The 20,323-nt window shown below is 51.6% G+C and overlaps 1 protein-coding gene across 2 annotated transcripts in view; it reads left to right on the plus strand.

Moving 5' to 3' along the window:
* The window catches only part of EPS15 (epidermal growth factor receptor pathway substrate 15), an 819,466-nt gene that overhangs the window by 677,542 nt on the left and 121,601 nt on the right, over positions 1-20,323 (plus strand). The window contains exon 17 of one of the 2 annotated variants that reach the window (XM_085602646.1): positions 483-575. In XM_085602646.1, coding sequence (XP_085458772.1) covers positions 483-575 — 93 coding nt within the window. The remainder of the gene's footprint in view (positions 1-482; positions 576-20,323) is intronic. The other variant, XM_085602647.1, reaches the window with a different exon arrangement.

The raw sequence follows: 20,323 nt of genomic DNA on the forward strand, positions 1-20,323 counted from the left end.
GATGTTCTAGTACCAGAAAGAAACTGTCTTGGGCAGTAGGTTGATGATTTACCACAGCATGGATTGTGGAAATGGCGAGATGTGATTGAGTGAGTGAGGATTTTGACACGGTAGTGGCAGGAATGATTTTTCAGGTTGTTGGGTGACTCTGCAGAGGCTGCTGTTTAAATAATGGTCAAGATGGGTCAGAAGCGGAGGTGAATGACAGTGTAGAAATCTTGATTTTAGGTTTCAGAAGGTGTATTTATCATATAAATGAAGATATTTCAGGCACACATTGTTACTAATCCGATAACACTTATTGCAAATAATGGCAAATAGTATGCTTTCATTCCTCATCCGTTGTCCGCGCTTTTCAAACTGTTCTATATCCTCATCTAAACTGGAGCCCATTTATGAATTAATGCCAACTGCTTTGAAAAAAAATAAAATCATGTTTTCTTTTCATGCTGTGGATTCATAACATACATTCTTTTGTTTAGGAAAGAAACAGCCCTGAAATATCCAAAGTAATGGTGAATGAGACAGATGATAAAGAAGAAAACCATAATGTATTAATTGCTGAGGAGGTAAATGTACGTGACGCTTTCTAATGGTGCAAATTAAAGGTATTTTTCAGTATTTTTCCAGCATAGGAAACTTCTATAACTGTACATGCCCAGCACATTCTCTTTAAACCTGGACCATATTCTGATTCTTTCTAAAAGCATTCTAGTCCTGTCACAGCATTTATTGGCTGATATTTGAATAATACGTTTGCTAAGCGTGATTAGTTTGAGGTTCTTTTTAAAAGCTTAGTTCTGCATCGTAGGATTTTCATTGATAGTCATAAACACGTGACTAACTCCCTGCTCCATTCATGAATCCAAAACACCATTTTCTATAGTTGCCTTCTATCGAAACAAGATTATAGAATGTCATTATCCCACAGATCATGGTCAGTGAAATGGAAGCCCAACAGTGGCCTCGTTTCTTCCTTAATGTTCAAAATAATTCTCCAGTTTAACATCCTAGAACGACATTTGCAGAAGTCCAATGCAGTGAATACCCCTTATAGCAGAGAGCATGGAGGTAAAAATGTAGCTTGATAGACTTTGATTGAAAACAGAGGAAAATGTAGCCTGCCTCTTTAAGAATCTAGGAGACTCCCCTTCCCAAAGTGCATTGTTCTGGCAGTTGCCTCCTAGAGCCAGTTGCTTTTTCCATTTCCTGAGAAAATAGTCTCAGAACACCTACTGAGTTTATTTTCTCAATTATCTTCTTTTTTTTCTGAAAAGGTTTTACCGGAGTGATCATCTGCTGTTGAGTTTAACATTATTTCTGGGCATATGATTTATTTTTTCTGTCTGAATACCATCCCTTTTCTCGAAGTGCCCCTTATGTGGGAGAAAGAAATCAATGATTCATGCCCACAGGGTATGTATGGGTTGTCTTCCAACATCACATACTGTGGTCGAATGTCACATCTGTAAATAGATGTAAAAGTAACCTTAAGACAGGGAGATCATCATACTAAGAGGTGTGTTGGATGATCTGAGGACAGAAGAGAACAAGAAGAAAAAGAGGCTAGAAATAGCTTCTCAGACAGCCTTGATTTCCTTACCACATAATGAAAAAGACCACAATAGAGGGAGGTCAAGGGAGAGAAGATCAAGTGGCAGAAAAACACAACATCACCAGTCCCGATACCACCAGAGAACAAGTAGTAATCGGGTATCAGCTGTGTTCCGGTCTTAGTAGATGGATACGCCCCACGCAGAGAAGGAGGAGGAACCCTGTTTCCCGCCGTTTGCAGTCAGTAGCGCAGCTGTCGGAGCGGAGCAGAGCCACGGCCGCAGCCAGGTACGGCCAGGTACGTTCGGTAAGAGCCGTGGGGGCCAGAGACACAGGGGGTTGATCGGTTCCAAGTCTGGTTGAGCGCTGAGCGTTGCCGGGTTGGACGATTTGGAGTGGCGGCTGTTTAATCACTTGCCTGTCCGCTCCCGGCTCGCTCTCTGCTCGGTATTCCCACGGCTCTGCGGCTCCCAAGGCCCTTGAGGCTACTGTGGCGGCGCCTATCTGCTTTTTGCTCCCCGCACTGAGCATGGAGTAGCGCTGGGTCCAGCGGTGCAGGGAACCTGAGAGCACTGGTGAGCCCTCCAGTTGAACTGGGAACTGAACTAACCTGATCCAATCCGAATAGGACTGTGATCGTGCCCTGAGCAGAGGGCATACAATTCAGAGGCCTCGGTTTAACAGCTCAACGAAGGTAGCCGGGAGGCAGGAGGCGTGTCGCATGATGCCCCAAAGAAATATAAGAGGGTAAGAGCCATGAAGCCGTGGTATTAACCTGTCCTCTTGCTTGTTTGCGCTTGAGCGCGTTAGTAAAGCTGAACATTGCAGCCAAGAGGACCTCTATACTAAAGTAACAAACCATCAGACACTGGATCTGCGGCCACAGCACAGAAAAACATCCCAACAAGGAAACAGCACTTATAGAAATTGAGAAATCTTTGCTCTTGGAGGAACTTTTGGCATTTTGCAGTCTGCAAAGCTTTCAAAGCAGGTCATTGCAGGGAGATCTGCTCACGGCAGGGCACAGAAGGTGGTGAGTCTGTAATAAAGGGAAGCCCACAAGCCTGAAAACCACACCGTATAATTAAGCGAACTGTCAGTCAGTCCACTGGGCTTACTGCAGGGGGCCAAATAATACCTTCACTGCTGCTGGTCATACTATACTGCCGGTAGTGTGTCGACCCATATAACCAACAAATAATGCGGTCAGGGAAAACAAGAGGAGATAAGAAAGAAGTACAACCCCCTCCCCCCGACGAAGTTGGAAAAGACGAGGGCAAGGAAGGAATTTTGACCAACATCGCAGCTCAAACGCGTAACCCTTCCGATAGCTCCTTGGTAGATTTGGGCACACAAAATACAGAGGGCATAGATGTAACAGATTTCATCGTAGCAGGAGGAGTATGGTACGAGTTCGGACCAACAACGGACGCACTAAACCCTATGGTATAAACCTCGGAGACCAAAGAAACAATCTCCACAGAGGCAGCACCACACGCCAAGTGCATCAACAGTAAGAAGTCAAATCACACGACCCTAACCAGGCACAATTCTTGCTCAAATAGTAGCAAACGGGCATTGATAACGGACTTGCTAAAAGTAGCTACCAAAACAACGGAGGAAAGTAGTCAGGTGTCGAAAGTAATCAATCATACAAACTCAACACAAACCGACAAAGCCCCACAAAATATCAAATAATCAAATCTGACCCCATCAGGGGATAGAAACATAATAAATACCGAGACAGAATGGAAAGAAAAGTAACAAGTGGGCTCAGCCATCCTGGGTGCCGAAAATCAGAGTCCTCAGCAACTACCTTTCAAAAAACTTCTTCCCCAGGAGATTTCCCAAAGGAAACATTCCAAGGCAATAGAGGTTCTAATTCATCACCATCAATCCCAATCTCATCTGGATTACCTACTTCAGTCTCAAGAACATCAAACCTCATCAGGACACTGTGATCACAATGGTCACACCGAAAAAATTAACCATCACAGTAAAAGCAACTCAAAATACTCAAAAACCAGCACAATAAAATCACCCTCAGCCCCACGGGCACGATCATTCCACAGCAGGGGGGCGACTACCCCACCAGTCAGGGGATAGCCAACTTAAGCTTTGACACCCAAGTCCTTGTCGATCCATTCCCCCACATGTCGGAAATGACAGACCACCTATGGCAGGCCACACTAAACGACCCATCGAATTGCCTTTTAACCTACCCGGAACCAGCCTCCAAGACATCACAAAATCAAAAAAAGGCATCTCCTACCAATTCTCCAGTTCGTTCAAGCGAATTGCCCCATTCGGACCACAGTGCCAACTCAGCTCTATCGACAGTCACAGTATGGCCCCATTTGCTAAGCACAATGGATACAATTGGCAAAGCAATGATTTTACACGCAGACAAAATAGATACTCAAGTAGACCTTCTAAATATTCTTGCAATTCATGTTCAGGGGTCGAACAAAAACTGCAAAGCTTCAATGAGATCTTGAAGGTTCAGCAAGATCGGGAAACCCCCTTTCAAATGTGCCATTGCCACTGCACTCGAATAATTGTCAAACTAGCCTTAGTTCCAACTATACTTACTGAACTACTGAACACAACAAGCGAAGTCGCAACTAAGCCTACAACTCCAACAAAGAATGATGCATTAAATAAATCGAAGCAAGACAACGTAGCCCCTAAGTGTTCTAACCTAGAATGCCTCAATCCTTCCGTAGGCTTAAAAAATAGTGCAACAGAATCAACACCTATACAGATTAAACACACCGAGTCAACAGCATCCATAAATAGCTTACAAAGTGTTCCCGATAATCTAAAAGCACCCACGATTTTATCAAAACGGGGACGTAAACGACTGAGAAAATCCAGGAAGTGCAAACAACTAAGCAATGTATTAGACCAGCCCCTGGCAACACCAATCCAAAATGGAACACCGCACGAAGTAATTACAACCCATGGCAGTACGGAAGTATTAACCCCCAAGGAGCAACCAATCTTCTCCCCAAACTCACCAACCATACCTAATACTTTGAATTAAAACCTAAGGGATCCGTCTCCGCCAAGGAAATTATATTGTTTATTCAAAAATGGAGCTGGGAAGGGAAAAAACAACCCCAAAACTCAGGCAACACAAGCATCAGTGAGTTGCCTCAAGTTGACAAAGGAAAACAAATCGGGATGCGTCCACCTCTGCAGATGTAACCGGCATAGTCGTAAGGCGACTTGCGGAAACAAACGGGAGTGGCGCAAACAACCAACAAAATAAACCAGAAACTCGCACTCCACCTCCGATCCTACGAGAATGAACGGTAGTGAAACATACAGAAAAAATCTTGGATAATGAATTAGAGTATGATCCCCCAGCTAATAACAAAGTCATCTTCAACCCACAATATGTCTCAAGGGGAATGCACGACGTATTAAATAGAAATGTCTTACTAAAATTATTCAAAGCTCTCCCTTCCTTGAACAACATTAACACCAATGACATCGAAAGCATTGAATTCAAACAAAACCTGTGCTCCATTGGTCAGGAAGCCACAATAGCTACATTTACTAACAAAATGCATGTTGACCTCATCTGGCATCAGAAGGACGTATTTGGCAAATGGGGAATAGAGCTAAAAAAGTTATTTCCCCCGCTTTATCCCAGCCCATTACAACCACCCTCTAATACCACGAGTCTCCTAAAAGGAGCAAAAGGCCCAGATTATCAAAGTCAAATGAGGGATAAAGAGCACCAGGCCAGGAAAATTACCATCACCCTTGAGTACCCCGAAGCCGGCAAACCTTCGACACCCTGGGAATTAAAAAGAGAAGGCACATCCCTGGGAAAGGCATGAATATCTTCAACACAAGCCTCCCAATCGCATCAAGGATGTACCATTTGCTCCTGGAACGTGCACGGTCTTCACTCAAAATCAGAAGACCCAGATTTCATGAATTTTATTACACTATATAACATTATCCTTTTTCAAGAATCCTGGCAGACAACTCCATCCCTCATAACAGGTTTTAAAGAATTTCTGAATCCAGCTAAAAAAGTCACCAGACATGGAAGAGCAAAAGGAGGACTCTCTACTTTAATTTCCACAGAAATTCCATGGCAGGCTTCTATCATAGACTTAGACTGTTCCTGGATGTTGTGTGTTAAAATAGATGTCCCAGAGACCTTCACCCTGCTCATCCTCAATATCTATATTCATCCTGCATCTAAAAAAAAAAGAAGTTAAGAATTGAACAACTAATTACCTCAATAAAAACATTAAAACTCGCCTATCCGGATGCCAAAATCATTTTGTCAGGCGATTTCAATATGAATTTACTACACGAAAGGAGCAATAGAACAAAGGGGCCCATACAAGCTCCTATTCGTCAGGACACTTCTGGCAAGAAATGCGCATCTCGCTTGAAAGACCTCTCAATGTGCATACTTAATGGCCAAGGTCCTACTGACCAGCCCGCAGCATACACTAGGGTTACACAAAAAACACGTTCCATCATAGACTATACCATTATAGATTGTGACCTCCTCCCGCATATTACGAGCTTTCAGATAAAAGATCGGGCTGAAAGCGATCATCAGCCACAATCCTTTACATTATTAACAGCCTTTAAAATTTCAGCAAAAGTAAAAGCGCTATCATCTCTAACACAATGCTATAATTTAAAACGCCTTCGCTGGAATAAGAACAATATCAAGGCCATCAAAAACCTATACCAGTCTTTTGGAAAAATTCAAAACTGAAACACTAACCACAAAAGCTTGGGAGTTCTTTACTTTTGAAATTAACAATATATTTTCTAAAAATACCCATGCCCGCCAAGCCGGAAATCCAAAAGGGGCTGCTTTGTTCAATAATAACCTGAGGAAACAAAAACAACTACTAAATAAATACCTCAGACAATTACGATCCCGGGGCCAAGAAAACCATCAGGAACTTCTGCCGTTAATCGCAAAAACTAGGAAACGGTTAAAAAATGATATAAAACGTACAAAAAAAGAGTATCAAGAACATATCTGGGCTAAACTCCATCATGCCTGTAAATTGGGGGATTCCAGGCTTTTCTGGGAACAAATAAATCAACTAACCAATGGCCAGAATCAACATCTCCATTCGAAAATTCTGGAGGCCATATGGAGAGCCCACATTGAACTCCTTTACAACGAAGCTGCACCTCGATCGGCTCCAAACTGTGAAGAACAAACAGCGAAGGAGGCAGGAGGCCGAGACCAAGTTAACGGTATCATTAACCGCGATCTACCTGGGGATCCAGTCCTATTCACAGAAACTCAAGTGCTAAAAATAATAAAGAACCTAAAATCGGAGGGAGCCCAAGGTCCAAACGGCCTACCAAACGCCTTGTTCTGACACGACCCTGCATTCTGGTCCCAAGTCCTGACTCCCCTTTATTCCAAAGTCACAGCAGATTGTCTGATCCCCGAGTCCTGGAGAGGAAATATCCTTACCCCAATCTATAAGTCGGTTCCACGTTCGGACCCCTCTAACTACAGACTGATCGCATTAATAGATGTAGAGGCGAAAATTTACGCATCTAACCTCTTAGTAGAACTAGAGGCCTGGGTCAGTCTAAAAAATCAAATACCTCCTACGCAAACTGGATTTCGGGCGGGGATGGGCACCTTGACGAACATATCTGCTGTCACTCTTTTAGCCAAACAGGCATTTGAAAAATCAAGGCCCCTATATGCCTGCTTCGTGGACCTTAAGGCGGCCTTTGATAAAGTTTCAAGAGCCGCTCTATGGGCTAAGATGCAGGCCTGGGGGGTTCCGCATAGACTCCTGGAGGCCATCATCAACCTGTATTCTATCACCTGGGTGCAAATTAAGAAAGGAGACGGGTCAAGGGTCACCGGTAAGATTTCAACGCTGAACGGGCTAAAACAAGGTTGCGTTTTAGTGCCCTGCTTGTTCAATATCTACATGTCAGATCTCGACAAACACCTTCAGTCAATTCCAGCTGACCCCCCCCAAACTGGGCAAAACACCAACGCCATGCCTTCAGTACGCAGATGACATAGTACTACTAGCACAAACACCAGCTGGCCTGCAGAAACTAATCACGGGACTAGGAGCCTATACCACCTCCAATCAACATACGATCAATCATCAAAAGACAAAAGTAATGCGTTTTTCAAAACATAACAAAACCTCCTTTTCCTTGAAATTGGGCGAACAATGTTTGGCCTGCGTAACTTCCTATAAATATCTAGGCTTTCTGCTCGATAGCAAGTTAAACTTTAAACAACACATGGAACAAGGAAGCATAAAAGAAAAACAATTGCTGTTCGCCTTTAAAGTCTTGAAAAAAAAGCTCACAGGTTGTTCTACCAGCAACTTGCTGCAAGTGATCGCTGCAAAATATTTGCCCTCCATCTCGTACGGTTCAGAAATCCTGAATACCAAAGATGCAACCACCCTAAATACAATACAATCTGTATTCTTCAAAAGATTGTTTATAATTCCGCGACACATCTCACAAGACCAAATCCGTCTAGAATTTGGCTTAAAAAAACAGATCATGGCCAGACAAGGTGCTTTAGTGAAGTGCTATTGGAGGATGAGGGAGGCAGACGATAACACCCTAGCCCATCGTTGTTGGGTTGAGATCGAAAGTCAAGCTAGACAAGCCAACTCGACGACGAGAATACTGCAGGAATCCTTGTCGGCGTTACAGCTAGAGGAGGTCTGGTCAACACCAGTAACGTATTCTGGATTTAAAAACGCGGCAAATTCCACAATCAAGAGGAACTCCCTATCAACTGACAAAAAGTCTTTTTCCCAAAAATATCACGCCTGGGCTGTGATTCAGACATACCAGAGGCTAAAACTGCAACGGTATCTGACTGAACATATTTCTTACTATAAAAAGCATTACTTGATGTTACTACGACTGGGTTCATTCCCCTCAAAAGATTTAACCCCGCAATGGAAATACGTATGGCCATCGAAGGAATGTTGCCTTTGCTGTCAAGGGGAGGAGTCACTATTACACTTATTATGCATATGCCCTATTTTATTGAAAACACGTCAATCCATTCTTCGGGAGAACAGATCAGAACATGCAGAGCTGCGGTCATCAGGTGTCTTGGATGGTTCTCAATTCCACTCTCCTGCAGCGCTATAAAACTTTGGAAATTAGCAGCAAAAGAACTGGACAAAACTTTTTCATGATTAGCAAACATACAACTTTTTGATGGAGTCTTCACTGTGATCATGGCTTCCCTTTCCAATGATTTCTTCCAGATCAATGTTTCAAAACGATATAAAAAAATAATAAGAATTACTTTTTTAAATAATTATATATTTTATATACATATGTTCATATAATGTTTAGAATTAGAATTTTATGATGGTTTGCCATCCTTTTATGATTTTTAAAGAATTAATAAAAGTGTTTTTGATTTGACTTGACTAATCGGATATTGTCAGCCAGTGCTCCCACCTGCTTGCCTTCAAAGGGTGGTTTGTCAACAACACATCTACTCTCAGAACATGACCTGCCATCAGTGTTGGGCGATTCAAGGTCACCATCGAAGAGATGCTCATCTCTGTCGAGGAATTACTAATCAAGGTCTGTCCTCACAAGATCGATGTCGGAGACAACGATCGTCATTGATGTTGAAGTAGAAAGTGACTACTTCTCTGTGTAAAATGTTTAAGGTGTGGTCAGTATTACCTTCAACTGTCACTCTATTCAGTCTATATTTTCTCAAGCTGCAATATCCTCTCCTTTGTAGCAAGAAAAAAACCTTTCCTAAAAAGCATAAAAGAGAAGAAACAAGTTCAACTCCATTTGGCTGCTCAAATCCAGCATCATCTCTGGACCCTGCACCCTTTTCTCAATTGCTTTTCAACTTTTGGTGCAAATGCCTTGTGGGCCCGTGTTCTCACATCACCTAGGTTGTCCTCAAAGGGAACCTCTATCTCCATTTAGAAGGTAGAACCCATCTTCACTGCAAAGATCCCAACTTATCATTTTTAAAAACTCATTCACCCCTCCTGACACACGATTGTAGTGTGCAGGCACCCCTTCACGCAGCAAAACGAGCGCTGGTAAGGGCGAAATCGCCGATCTTCCTCAACTGCCATTCCCCACGCCATTCCCCACGCCCTGACTGGGACACGCCCACTCCGAGGCCACACCCCCTCCCTCCGGCACATCTCCATAAATATGTGCATGTGCCGGAAGCGCAGCGGACGCGACGATTGCGCGCCGAAGGCGCGCTTAAGGCAAGCTCGTCTGCGCTCGTCCGCGATCAGGACGCGACCGGGGCCGGTCCCCCTCCCCGACCCACTAACCACAACACTGCGACATACACTCGGACTGAGCTGATGTCTCTGAGACCCCCCCCCTTTGCGTGACCTGCCCTTGTTCCACTTTTGACGCTCGGAGCCAGGTCTATGCCTGCACAGTCTGCAATTTCTCCCTTCCAGCTTCAGATCACACTACAAGTACGGCGTACGCTCTGAACGCTCCCACCCGCGGAGCTCAGCCCTCCCTGACCCTCAGAGCTGCGCTGATCAACTGTAGATCACTGAGCAAACATGCCATTGACATCTGGCAGTCCCTTCAGGACAATAACTGGGATCTGCTCTTCCTAACTGAAACGTGGCTGAACGACACCACGAATCCCGTTATCACCCTTGCCCTACCGGAGGGATACAGTATTATCTGTGCCAACAGACCCAATGGTAAACCGGGAGGTGGTGTCGCCTTAATCCATAATTCCAAATGGACGGTTACCCTCCCTCCATTTGATCAAATTGAATGTATAGAAGGCCTGCCTTTCAGTGTTCAAATCTCCCCGTCCTCCTCCTGTTCGGGAATTCTTATCTACCGCCCCCCTCACTCCAATACTTCTTACTTACCGGCTCTGGTGGATTATGTTATTCAGCTTAGCACACGTTACGCTAACTTCACCGCTTTAGGAGACTTCAATCTCCATGTTAACAACGATTCTTGTCCACATAGCAACTATTTCATCTCTACGGTTGCGGCCTGCAACCTAGTCCAAATAATAACCCTACCCACGCATAAAGCGGGTCACACACTGGATCTGATCTGTTCCAATTTACCATCTATTCGGGCGACTCCCCCTACCCCGGTTACTTGGTCGGACCATTTCCTCATCCCTTTTGAGATTGGCATCCCTTGCCACATCAGACCCGTTATCACCCCCAAATCATCAGGCAGAAACTGGAGTCGCATCACCCCTGAAACGCTCCTGGAATATCTAAAAAAATCCCAACCTTGTCTGTCTTCTGATCTTGACCTACAGATTGACCACTTGGACGCATGGATCGGTCAGGCCTTGGATGCTTTGGCCCCTCTTAAATCCATCAAAACCCACAGGGCTGTACCTTCAGCACCTTGGTACTCTGACGAGCTCCGGCAGAAAAAGGCCTCCTGCAAATCCCTTGAACGCCTCTGGAGACAGAATTATTCCCCGGATAGCAAAATCACCTATAAAACAGCCCTCAAAGAATACCGGAGAATGATTGAGGAACACAAACGAGATTTTCTGGCCTCTAGAATCAAACTCGCCAGCAATGGCGTCAGGGAGATTTTCACTATAGTTAGATCCTTCACAGACCCCAACGCGTTGACTCAAACTCAGTCTGCCTCACAGTCGCTATGCGATAAACTCTCACAATTTTTCGAGGACAAAATCGAGACTATCTATTCCTCCTTCCCCACCCCCAACACAGAAGGACGGGAAGAGGAACCCACTACTCTCTCGCCACCGCCGTTCACCCTATTTGAATTTGCAGTCGTCTCAGAAGCCGATTCCTTGGCCGAACTACTTAAATGCAAATCAGGCTCTCCGAATGACCCTTGGCCTGCCAAGCAATATAAAAACCTAGCACCCCTACTTAATCCCTACCTGAATCACATCTGGAATGACTCCCTCAGAATGGACAGTTTCCCTGCTAAATGGAAACATGCTTCCCTGGTCCCCATCCTTAAAAAGCCCAATCTGGATCCGGACCTCCCCAGCAACTATAGGCCTATTTCTCTCCTGCCTGCCCCAGCTAAGATCCTGGAAAAGCTGGTACACTCTCAGTTGGCGAATTACATCGAATCCAATGGTCTTCTCCAAGACTCCCAGCACGGCTTCAGGTCGGGCCACAGCACGGAGTCGGCCCTTATTGAAATGGCCGACTCGGTGAGGTGGACGCTTGACCGGGGGTCGAGGGCGGTGTTAGTGCTGCTGGATCTTTCAGCAGCATTCGACACCGTCTCTCATAAGATCCTGCTGAGGAGGCTGGAGGACTTGAGTCTGGGCGGCGCAGTGTTGACATGGTTCTCATCCTATCTCTCAGACCGCACACAGCAGGTTTTCACCCCCCCCTTCACTTCCCCCGCCAGACCACTCAAATGGGGAGTCCCTCAGGGTTCTTCCCTGAGCCCGCTCCTGTTTAATGTTTATTTCACTCCCTTGGCCAAGCTGATCGCCCAGACTGGGATTAAATCCACCTCCTATGCTGACGACATTCAGCTACTCTTCACCTTCGACACCCCCTCCGTTTCAGCCTTTGATCCGCTGAAATCCTGCCTTAGGGACATTTCTAGTTGGATGGATGCGAACTCCCTCCGACTTAATGCCGGAAAAACGGAGATCTTGTTTTTCAACTCACCATCCCCTCTGGATTCTAGTCTGTGGTGGCCAGAAGATCTGAGCCAAGCCCCCATCCCTAAAGACTCGGTGAGAAATCTAGGAGTACATTGGGACAACCACCTCAGTTTCAACACTCCGGTACAAACAGTAGCAGCCTCCTGCTTCGCAAAGATCAGGACTATTAAACGGCTTATTAATTACTTGCCGGCGGACTGCCGTAAGACTGTGATCCAGGCACTGATAACATCCCATCTTGACCATGCCAATGCCCTTTACCTTGGTATCACAGCAGGCCTCTGTCATAAACTTCAGACGGTCCAAAACGCCGCCGCCCGGCTGGTGGAGAGAATCCCTGCTAGACATCATATTTCTCCACATCTTCGTAAACTGCACTGGCTACCCATTGCCAAAAGATGCGTTTTCAAAGCCATGACGCTGGCCTTCCGAGCGTCAAAAGGCCATGGGTCGGCCCATTTGAAAAACACCCTGCGACCGTATGTCAATTCTAGGACATTACGCTCCAATTCCCTATTTTTCCTGGAAACCCCACGATTTAAACGATCTCGTGCAGGTGGAAAAACCTTTGAGGTCTGTGCCACTCAGCGTTGGAACAAGCTACCGCTAGCCTTACGCACCTGCCAAACTGAATCAGCATTCCGTAAATCCCTGAAGACCCATCTCTTCTCTTCTCAACAGGTTTTCTGATTCTATGCTTTCCGCTTCCAGAGTTCTCAGCGCCGGGACGCCCCGTTGGGGCAGCTGTGCGCTTTACAAAATAAACAAATAAATATTAATAATAAAGGAACAGAGTTGTTCCCCCTCAGAGCTCTCTACAATAGAGGTTGCAGATTGTATGCCCAGTCTAGCTCTTCTTGTTCTGACTGTGACTTATCCCACTTATAATACACTCCCACATTTCCAGTATATTCTCCATCTAGATTGTTCGCAGTGGATGACATCCTTCCCGTCCATGAGGTATTGGCGAGAGAGGCAGCAAATGTAAAAATTGCCTAAAGGAGCCACCGCAACCATAATACTATTGACTCTTTAACAACATGTAGCTCCTAAATCTTTGTTACATCTGGTTCCTGGTCTGCTAGGGATAGTGAAAAAAAATGTAAGGCTCTGGTCACTCTAAAAGCGGTAATACCACACTTGCAGAAAAAATACAGGCCACCAGTATGAAGACTGGAATTTTTCAAGGTAGATCCTTGGCTGGACTTGGGTATAGTAGCAGTATTGAGTCGAAAACATGCATTACCTCAATCAGCTGCTCTACCTGAAAAAGCGAGTAAGAGACGAAAAAATGTGTGGCACAGCATCAATTACTTTAAAGAACACCAGCACAACAGCAGTGCTCTGGAGGTATCACCGAGAGATCTGGGATGGAATTAAATCCATTGTGTCAGATTTATAGAAACACTGGCCTCAGGATTTCGCATGGGTGTTAGATGAAGGTTCCCTGGTCTCAAACCAAGTCGTTAGTGCTGTGATTGTCTCTGCTGAGCTTGCTACTTCCGAATGATGCCATGGAATCGCTCTGTTAAGAACTTAATGGCTGAGAGTGTCATCTCTGAAGTCTGATAGGCAGTTCAAAAAAGGCAACCTGCTCTTTTCAGTAACAACTCTTTTGGGCAACATACAGAAGAAGAGCTGCATTGTATGAAAAATAAAGCTGAAACCCTAAAGGCAGCTGGGCTAGAGGAACACAATTTCTTCATACAGTATTGGCCCAAAGAGCTCTGCCTTTTCCATCACAGGGTTCAATACCCGAGATGGTCTCACCAGGTGCAACATCACCAAAACCAGGGCCAGAAACCTCAGTAGCAATGGCGATACCAAAAATAAAAATTGACTTCACCGAAAACATCACACTCCAGGGAAAGAAATTCTTCTGGTAATCGCCAGTGAGGTTACAACACCCTATTCCCATTAGTTACCCACTGCTGTAGGGAAGATTGATGTCCTTCCTGGAACTGTGGAAGTCTATATTCAAAGACAAATGGTTATTGAACATCATAAGAAGACAAGGATCCTTGATTCGCTTCAAGAAAATTCCACTGCCTGTTTCACCAAAACAAATGTCAAATCACCAACTTCCTGCACTGCAAGAGGACTTTCAGCTTCTATTTGCCAAATAAATGATAGAAAAAGCACCAGTGGGATAGGAAAAAAAAACATTTGCTCACCCTTATGTGTATTACTGGCTCTTAAAAGCTCAGTTCAAGACTTCGATACCATGGTGCATCTGCGAATGGGTCTAGGTCTGAATATTAACATGGAAAAGAAATGTTTGGATTTAAAGAAAACCACCAATCCTACAGCTCAACAAGTTGTCTCTAAGATCCATGACATCCTGCATATACATAGTCCCAAATGCAAGACTAGATGAGACCCCTTCAACAGTGTCTCAAAGATCAAGTGTCATAGAAGAAAGAATATTGGGAGGGCCTATAATCCTGAAGACCCAGGTTGTACAATTAGTAGCATGGTGGTGCACCAATCAGAATCTCAAAAAGGAGTGTTCTTCCAAAAATAAAATTCCAAAACGGATCATAGTGACGTATCTCTCACTGTCAGGTTGGGAGTCCATCTCAATCACCTGTCTATCCAGGCCTTTGGACAGCCAATAATTAAAACATACCATATAAATCGATTTGAACTGAAGATGGTTCATCTTGCCCTCAAAGCTTTTTTGCTATCTCTGTAATAAAAAAAGTGATTCAAACAGATAACACCCCCACCATGCCATCCGTGCTGCCTCCCACCCACCCTCCCTCCCGTCATTCGTACTGCCTACCGGTCATCTGTGCGGCCTCCCACCCACCGACCCTCCCGTCATCTGTGCTGCCTCCCACCCTCCCGTCATCTGTGCTGCCTCCCACCCTCCCGTCATCTGTGCTGTCAATCCCGTCATCTGTGCTGTCAATCCCGTCATCTGTGCTGTCAATCCCGTCATGTGTGCTGCCAATCCCGTCATCCGTGCTGCCAATCCCGTCATCCGTGCTGCCAATCCCGTCATCCGTGCTGCCAATCCCGTCATCCGTGCTGCCAATCCCGTCATCCGTGCTGCCAATCCCGTCATCCGTGCTGCCAATCCCGTCATCCGTGCTGCCAATCCCGTCATCCGTGCTGCCAATCCCGTCATCCGTGCTGCTACCCACCCTTCTGTCATTCAAGTTGCTACCCACCCACCCTCCTGTCATCCGTGCTGCCAATCCTTTAATCCATGCTGCCAAAGGACCAACCCACCTTCTCGTCCGTGCTGCCAAAAAATCCCATCACACCCACCCACCCTCCCTCCCGTCATCTGTGCTGCCTCGGCCCCACCCACCCTCCCTCTCGTCATCTGTGCTGCCTCGGCCCCACCCACCCTCCCTCTCGTCATCGGTGCTGCCTCGGCCCCACCCACCCTCCCGTCATCGGTGCTGCCTCGGCCCCACCCACCCTCCCGTCATCGGTGCTGCCTCGGCCCCACCCACCCTCCCGTCATCGGTGCTGCCTCGGCCCCACCCACCCTCCCGTCATCGGTGCTGCCTCGGCCCCACCCACCCTCCCGTCATCGGTGCTGCCTCGGCCCCACCCACCCTCCCGTCATCGGTGCTGCCTCGGCCCCACCCACCCTCCCGTCATCGGTGCTGCCTCGGCCCCACCCACCCTCCCGTCATCGGTGCTGCCTCACACCCACCCACTCTCCCGTCATCCGTGCTGCTTTGCCCCCACCCACCCGTCATCCGTGCTGCCTTGCCCCCACCCACCCTCCCGTCATCCGTGCTGCCTTGCCCCCACCCACCCTCCCGTCATCCGTGCTGCCTTGCCCCCACCCACCCTCCCGTCATCCGTGCTGCCTTGCCCCCACCCACCCTCCCGTCATCCGTGCTGCCTTGCCCCCACCCACCCTCCCGTCATCCGTGCTGCCTTGCCCCCACCCACCCTCCCGTCATCCGTGCTGCCTTGCCCCCACCCACCCTCCCGTCATCCGTGCTGCCTTGCCCCCACCCACCCTCCCGTCATCCGTGCTGCCTTGCCCCCACCCACCCTCCCGTCATCCGTGCTGCCTTGCCCCCACCCACCCTCCCGTCATCCGTGCTGCCTTGCCCCCACCCACCCTCCCGTCATCCGTGCTGCCTTGCCCCCACCCACCCTCCCGTCATCCGTGCTGCCTTGCCCCCACCCACCCTCCCGTCATCCGTGCTGCCTTGCCCCCACCCACCCTCCCGTCATCCGTGCTGCCTTGCCCCCACCCACCCTCCCTGCTGCCTTGCCCCACCCACCCTCCCTGCTGCCTTGCCCCACCCACCCTCCCTGCTGCCTTGCCCCCACCCACCCTCCCTGCTGCCTTGCCCCCACCCACCCTCCCTGCTGCCTTGCCCCCACCCACCCACCCTGCTGCCTTGCCCCCACCCACCCTCCCGTCATCCATGCTGCCTTGCCCCCACCCACCCTCCCGTCATCCATGCTGCCTTGCCCTCACCCACTCTCCTGTCCATGCTGCCTCGCCCCAAACATCTGTGCTGCCTCGCCCCCACCCACCCGTGGTCTGTGCTGCATTTCTAGCCCCCCACCCACCCACTACGTGCCTCGCTGCTGTCCGTGCTGCCTCGCCACCATTCACTTGCTGTCAGTGCCGCCTCGCACCCACCCACCCACCTGCTGTCAGTGCCGCCTCTCACCCCACCCACCCACCCGCTGTCAGTGCCGCCTCTCACCCCACCCACCCACCCGCTGTCAGTGCCGCCTCTCACCCCACCCACACACCCGCTGTCAGTGCCGCCTCTCATCCCACCCACCCACCCGCTGTCAGTGCCGCCTCTCACCCACCCGCTGTTAGTGCCGCCTCTCACCCCACCCACTCACCCGCTGTCAGTGCCGCCTCTCACCCCACCCACCCACCCGCTGTCAGTGCCGCCTCTCACCCCACCCACCCACCCGCTGTCAGTGCCGCCTCTCACCCCACCCACCCTCTGTCAGTGCCGCCTCTCACCCCACCCACCCGCTGTCAGTGCCGCCTCTCACCCCACCCACCCGCTGTCAGTGCCGCCTCGCACCCCACCCACCCGCTGTCAGTGCCGCCTCGCACCCCACCCACCCGCTGTCTGTGCCGCCTCGCACCCCACCCACCCACCCGCTGTCTGTGCCGCCTCGCACCCCACCCACCCACCCGCTGTCTGTGCCGCCTCGCACCCCACCCACCCGCTGTCTGTGCTGCCTCGCACCCCACCCACCCACCCGCTGTCTGTGCTGCCTCGCACCCCACCCACCCACCCGCTGTCTGTGCTGCCTCGCACCCCACCCACCCACCCGCTGTCTGTGCTGCCTCGCACCCCACCCACCCACCCGCTGTCTGTGCTGCCTCGCACCCCACCCACCCACCCGCTGTCTGTGCTGCCTCGCACCCCACCCACCCACCCGCTGTCTGTGCTGCCTCGCACCCCACCCACCCACCCGCTGTCTGTGCTGCCTCGCACCCCACCCACCCACCCGCTGTCTGTGCTGCCTCGCACCCCACCCACCCACCCGCTGTCTGTGCTGCCTCGCACCCCACCCACCCACCCGCTGTCTGTGCCGCCTCGCACCCCACCCACCCACCAGCTGTCTGTGCCGCCTCGCACCCCACCCACCCGCTGTCTGTGCCGCCTCGCACCCCACCCACCCACCCGCTGTCTGTGCCGCCTCGCACCCCACCCACCCACCCGCTGTCTGTGCCGCCTCGCACCCCACCCACCCGCTGTCTGTGCCGCCTCGCACCCCACCCACCCACCCGCTGTCTGTGCCGCCTCGCACCCCACCCACCCACCCGCTGTCTGTGCCGCCTCGCACCCCACCCACCCACCCGCTGTCTGTGCCGCCTCGCACCCCACCCACCCACCCGCTCTCTGTGCCGCCTCGCACCCCACCCACCCGCTCTCTGTGCTGCCTCGCACCCCACCCACCCGCTCTCTGTGCTGCCTCCCCCCACCCACCCACCCGCTCTCTGTGCTGCCTCCCCCCACCCACCCACCCGCTCTCTGTGCTGCCTCCCCCCACCCACCCACCCGCTCTCTGTGCTGCCTCCCCCCACCCACCCACCCGCTCTCTGTGCTGCCTCCCCCCACCCACCCACCCGCTCTCTGTGCTGCCTCCCCCCACCCACCCACCCGCTCTCTGTGCTGCCTCCCCCCACCCACCCGCTCTCTGTGCTGCCTCCCCCCACCCACCCACCCGCTCTCTGTGCTGCCTCCCCCCACCCACCCACCCGCTCTCTGTGCTGCCTCCCCCCACCCACCCGCTCTCTGTGCTGCCTCCCCCCACCCACCCACCCGCTCTCTGTGCTGCCTCCCCCCACCCACCCACCCGCTCTCTGTGCTGCCTCCCCCCACCCACCCACCCGCTCTCTGTGCTGCCTCCCCCCACCCACCCACCCGCTCTCTGTGCTGCCTCCCCCCACCCACCCACCCGCTCTCTGTGCTGCCTCCCCCCACCCACCCACCCGCTCTCTGTGCTGCCTCCCCCCACCCACCCACCCGCTCTCTGTGCTGCCTCCCCTCACCCACCCACCCGCTCTCTGTGCTGCCTCCCCCCACCCACCCACCCGCTCTCTGTGCTGCCTCCCCCCACCCACCCACCCGCTCTCTGTGCTGCCTCCCCCCACCCACCCACCCGCTCTCTGTGCTGCCTCCCCCCCACCCACCCACCCGCTCTGTGCTGCCTCCCCCCCACCCACCCACCCGCTCTGTGCTGCCTCCCCCCCACCCACTTACCCGCTGTCTGTGCTGCCTCGAAGTTGTCCGTGTTGCCTCGCTCCTCCCACCCTCGCCTTGTCCGTGCTGCCTCGCCCCACCCACCCACCCTCGCGATGTCTGTGCTGCCTCCCCCACCCACCCTCGCGATGTCTGTGCTGCCTCCCCCACCCACCCTCCCGATGTCTGTGCTGCCTCCTCCACCCACCCTCCCGATGTCTGTGCTGCCTCCCCCCACCCACCCACCCGCTGTCTGTGCTGCCTCCCCCCACCCACCCACCCGCTGTCTGTGCTGCCTCCCCCCACCCACCCACCCGCTGTCTGTGCTGCCTCCCCCCACCCACCCACCCGCTGTCTGTGCTGCCTCCCCCACCCACCCACCCGCTGTCTGTGCTGCCTCCCCCCACCCACCCACCCGCTGTCTGTGCTGCCTCCCCCCACCCACCCACCCGCTGTCTGTGCTGCCTCCCCCCACCCACCCACCCGCTGTCTGTGCTGCCTCACCCACCCACCCGCTGTCTGTGCTGCCTCCCCCACCCACCCGCTGTCTGTGCTGCCTCCCCCCACCCACCCACCCGCTGTCTGTGCTGCCTCCCCCCACCCACCCACCCGCTGTCTGTGCTGCCTCCCCCCACCCACCCACCCGCTGTCTGTGCTGCCTCCCCCCACCCACCCACCCGCTGTCTGTGCTGCCTCCCCCCACCCACCCACCCGCTGTCTGTGCTGCCTCCCCCCACCCACCCACCCGCTGTCTGTGCTGCCTCCCCCCACCCACCCACCCGCTGTCTGTGCTGCCTCCCCCCACCCACTCGCTGTCTGTGCTGCCTCCCCCCACCCACCCGCTGTCTGTGCTGCCTCCCCCCACCCACCCGCTGTCTGTGCTGCCTCCCCCCACCCACCCGCTGTCTGTGCTGCCTCCCCCCACCCACCCGCTGTCTGTGCTGCCTCCCACCCACCCACCCGCTGTCTGTGCTGTCTCCCACCCACCCGCTGTCTGTGCTGCCTCCCACCCACCCACCCGCTGTCTGTGCTGCCTCCCACCCACCCACCCGCTGTCTGTGCTGCCTCCCACCCACCCACCCGCTGTCTGTGCTGCCTCCCACCCACCCACCCGCTGTCTGTGCTGCCTCCCACCCACCCACCCGCTGTCTGTGCTGCCTCCCACCCACCCACCCGCTGTCTGTGCTGCCTCCCACCCACCCACCCGCTGTCTGTGCTGCCTCCCACCCACCCACCCGCTGTCTGTGCTGCCTCCCACCCACCCACCCGCTGTCTGTGCTGCCTCCCACCCACCCACCCGCTGTCTGTGCTGCCTCCCACCCACCCACCCGCTGTCTGTGCTGCCTCCCACCCACCCGCTGTCTGTGCTGCCTCCCACACCCACCCTCCCGATGTC

Source organism: Triturus cristatus, chromosome 4_2 (assembly GCF_964204655.1).
Source record: "Triturus cristatus chromosome 4_2, aTriCri1.1, whole genome shotgun sequence".
NCBI lineage: Eukaryota > Metazoa > Chordata > Amphibia > Caudata > Salamandridae > Triturus > Triturus cristatus.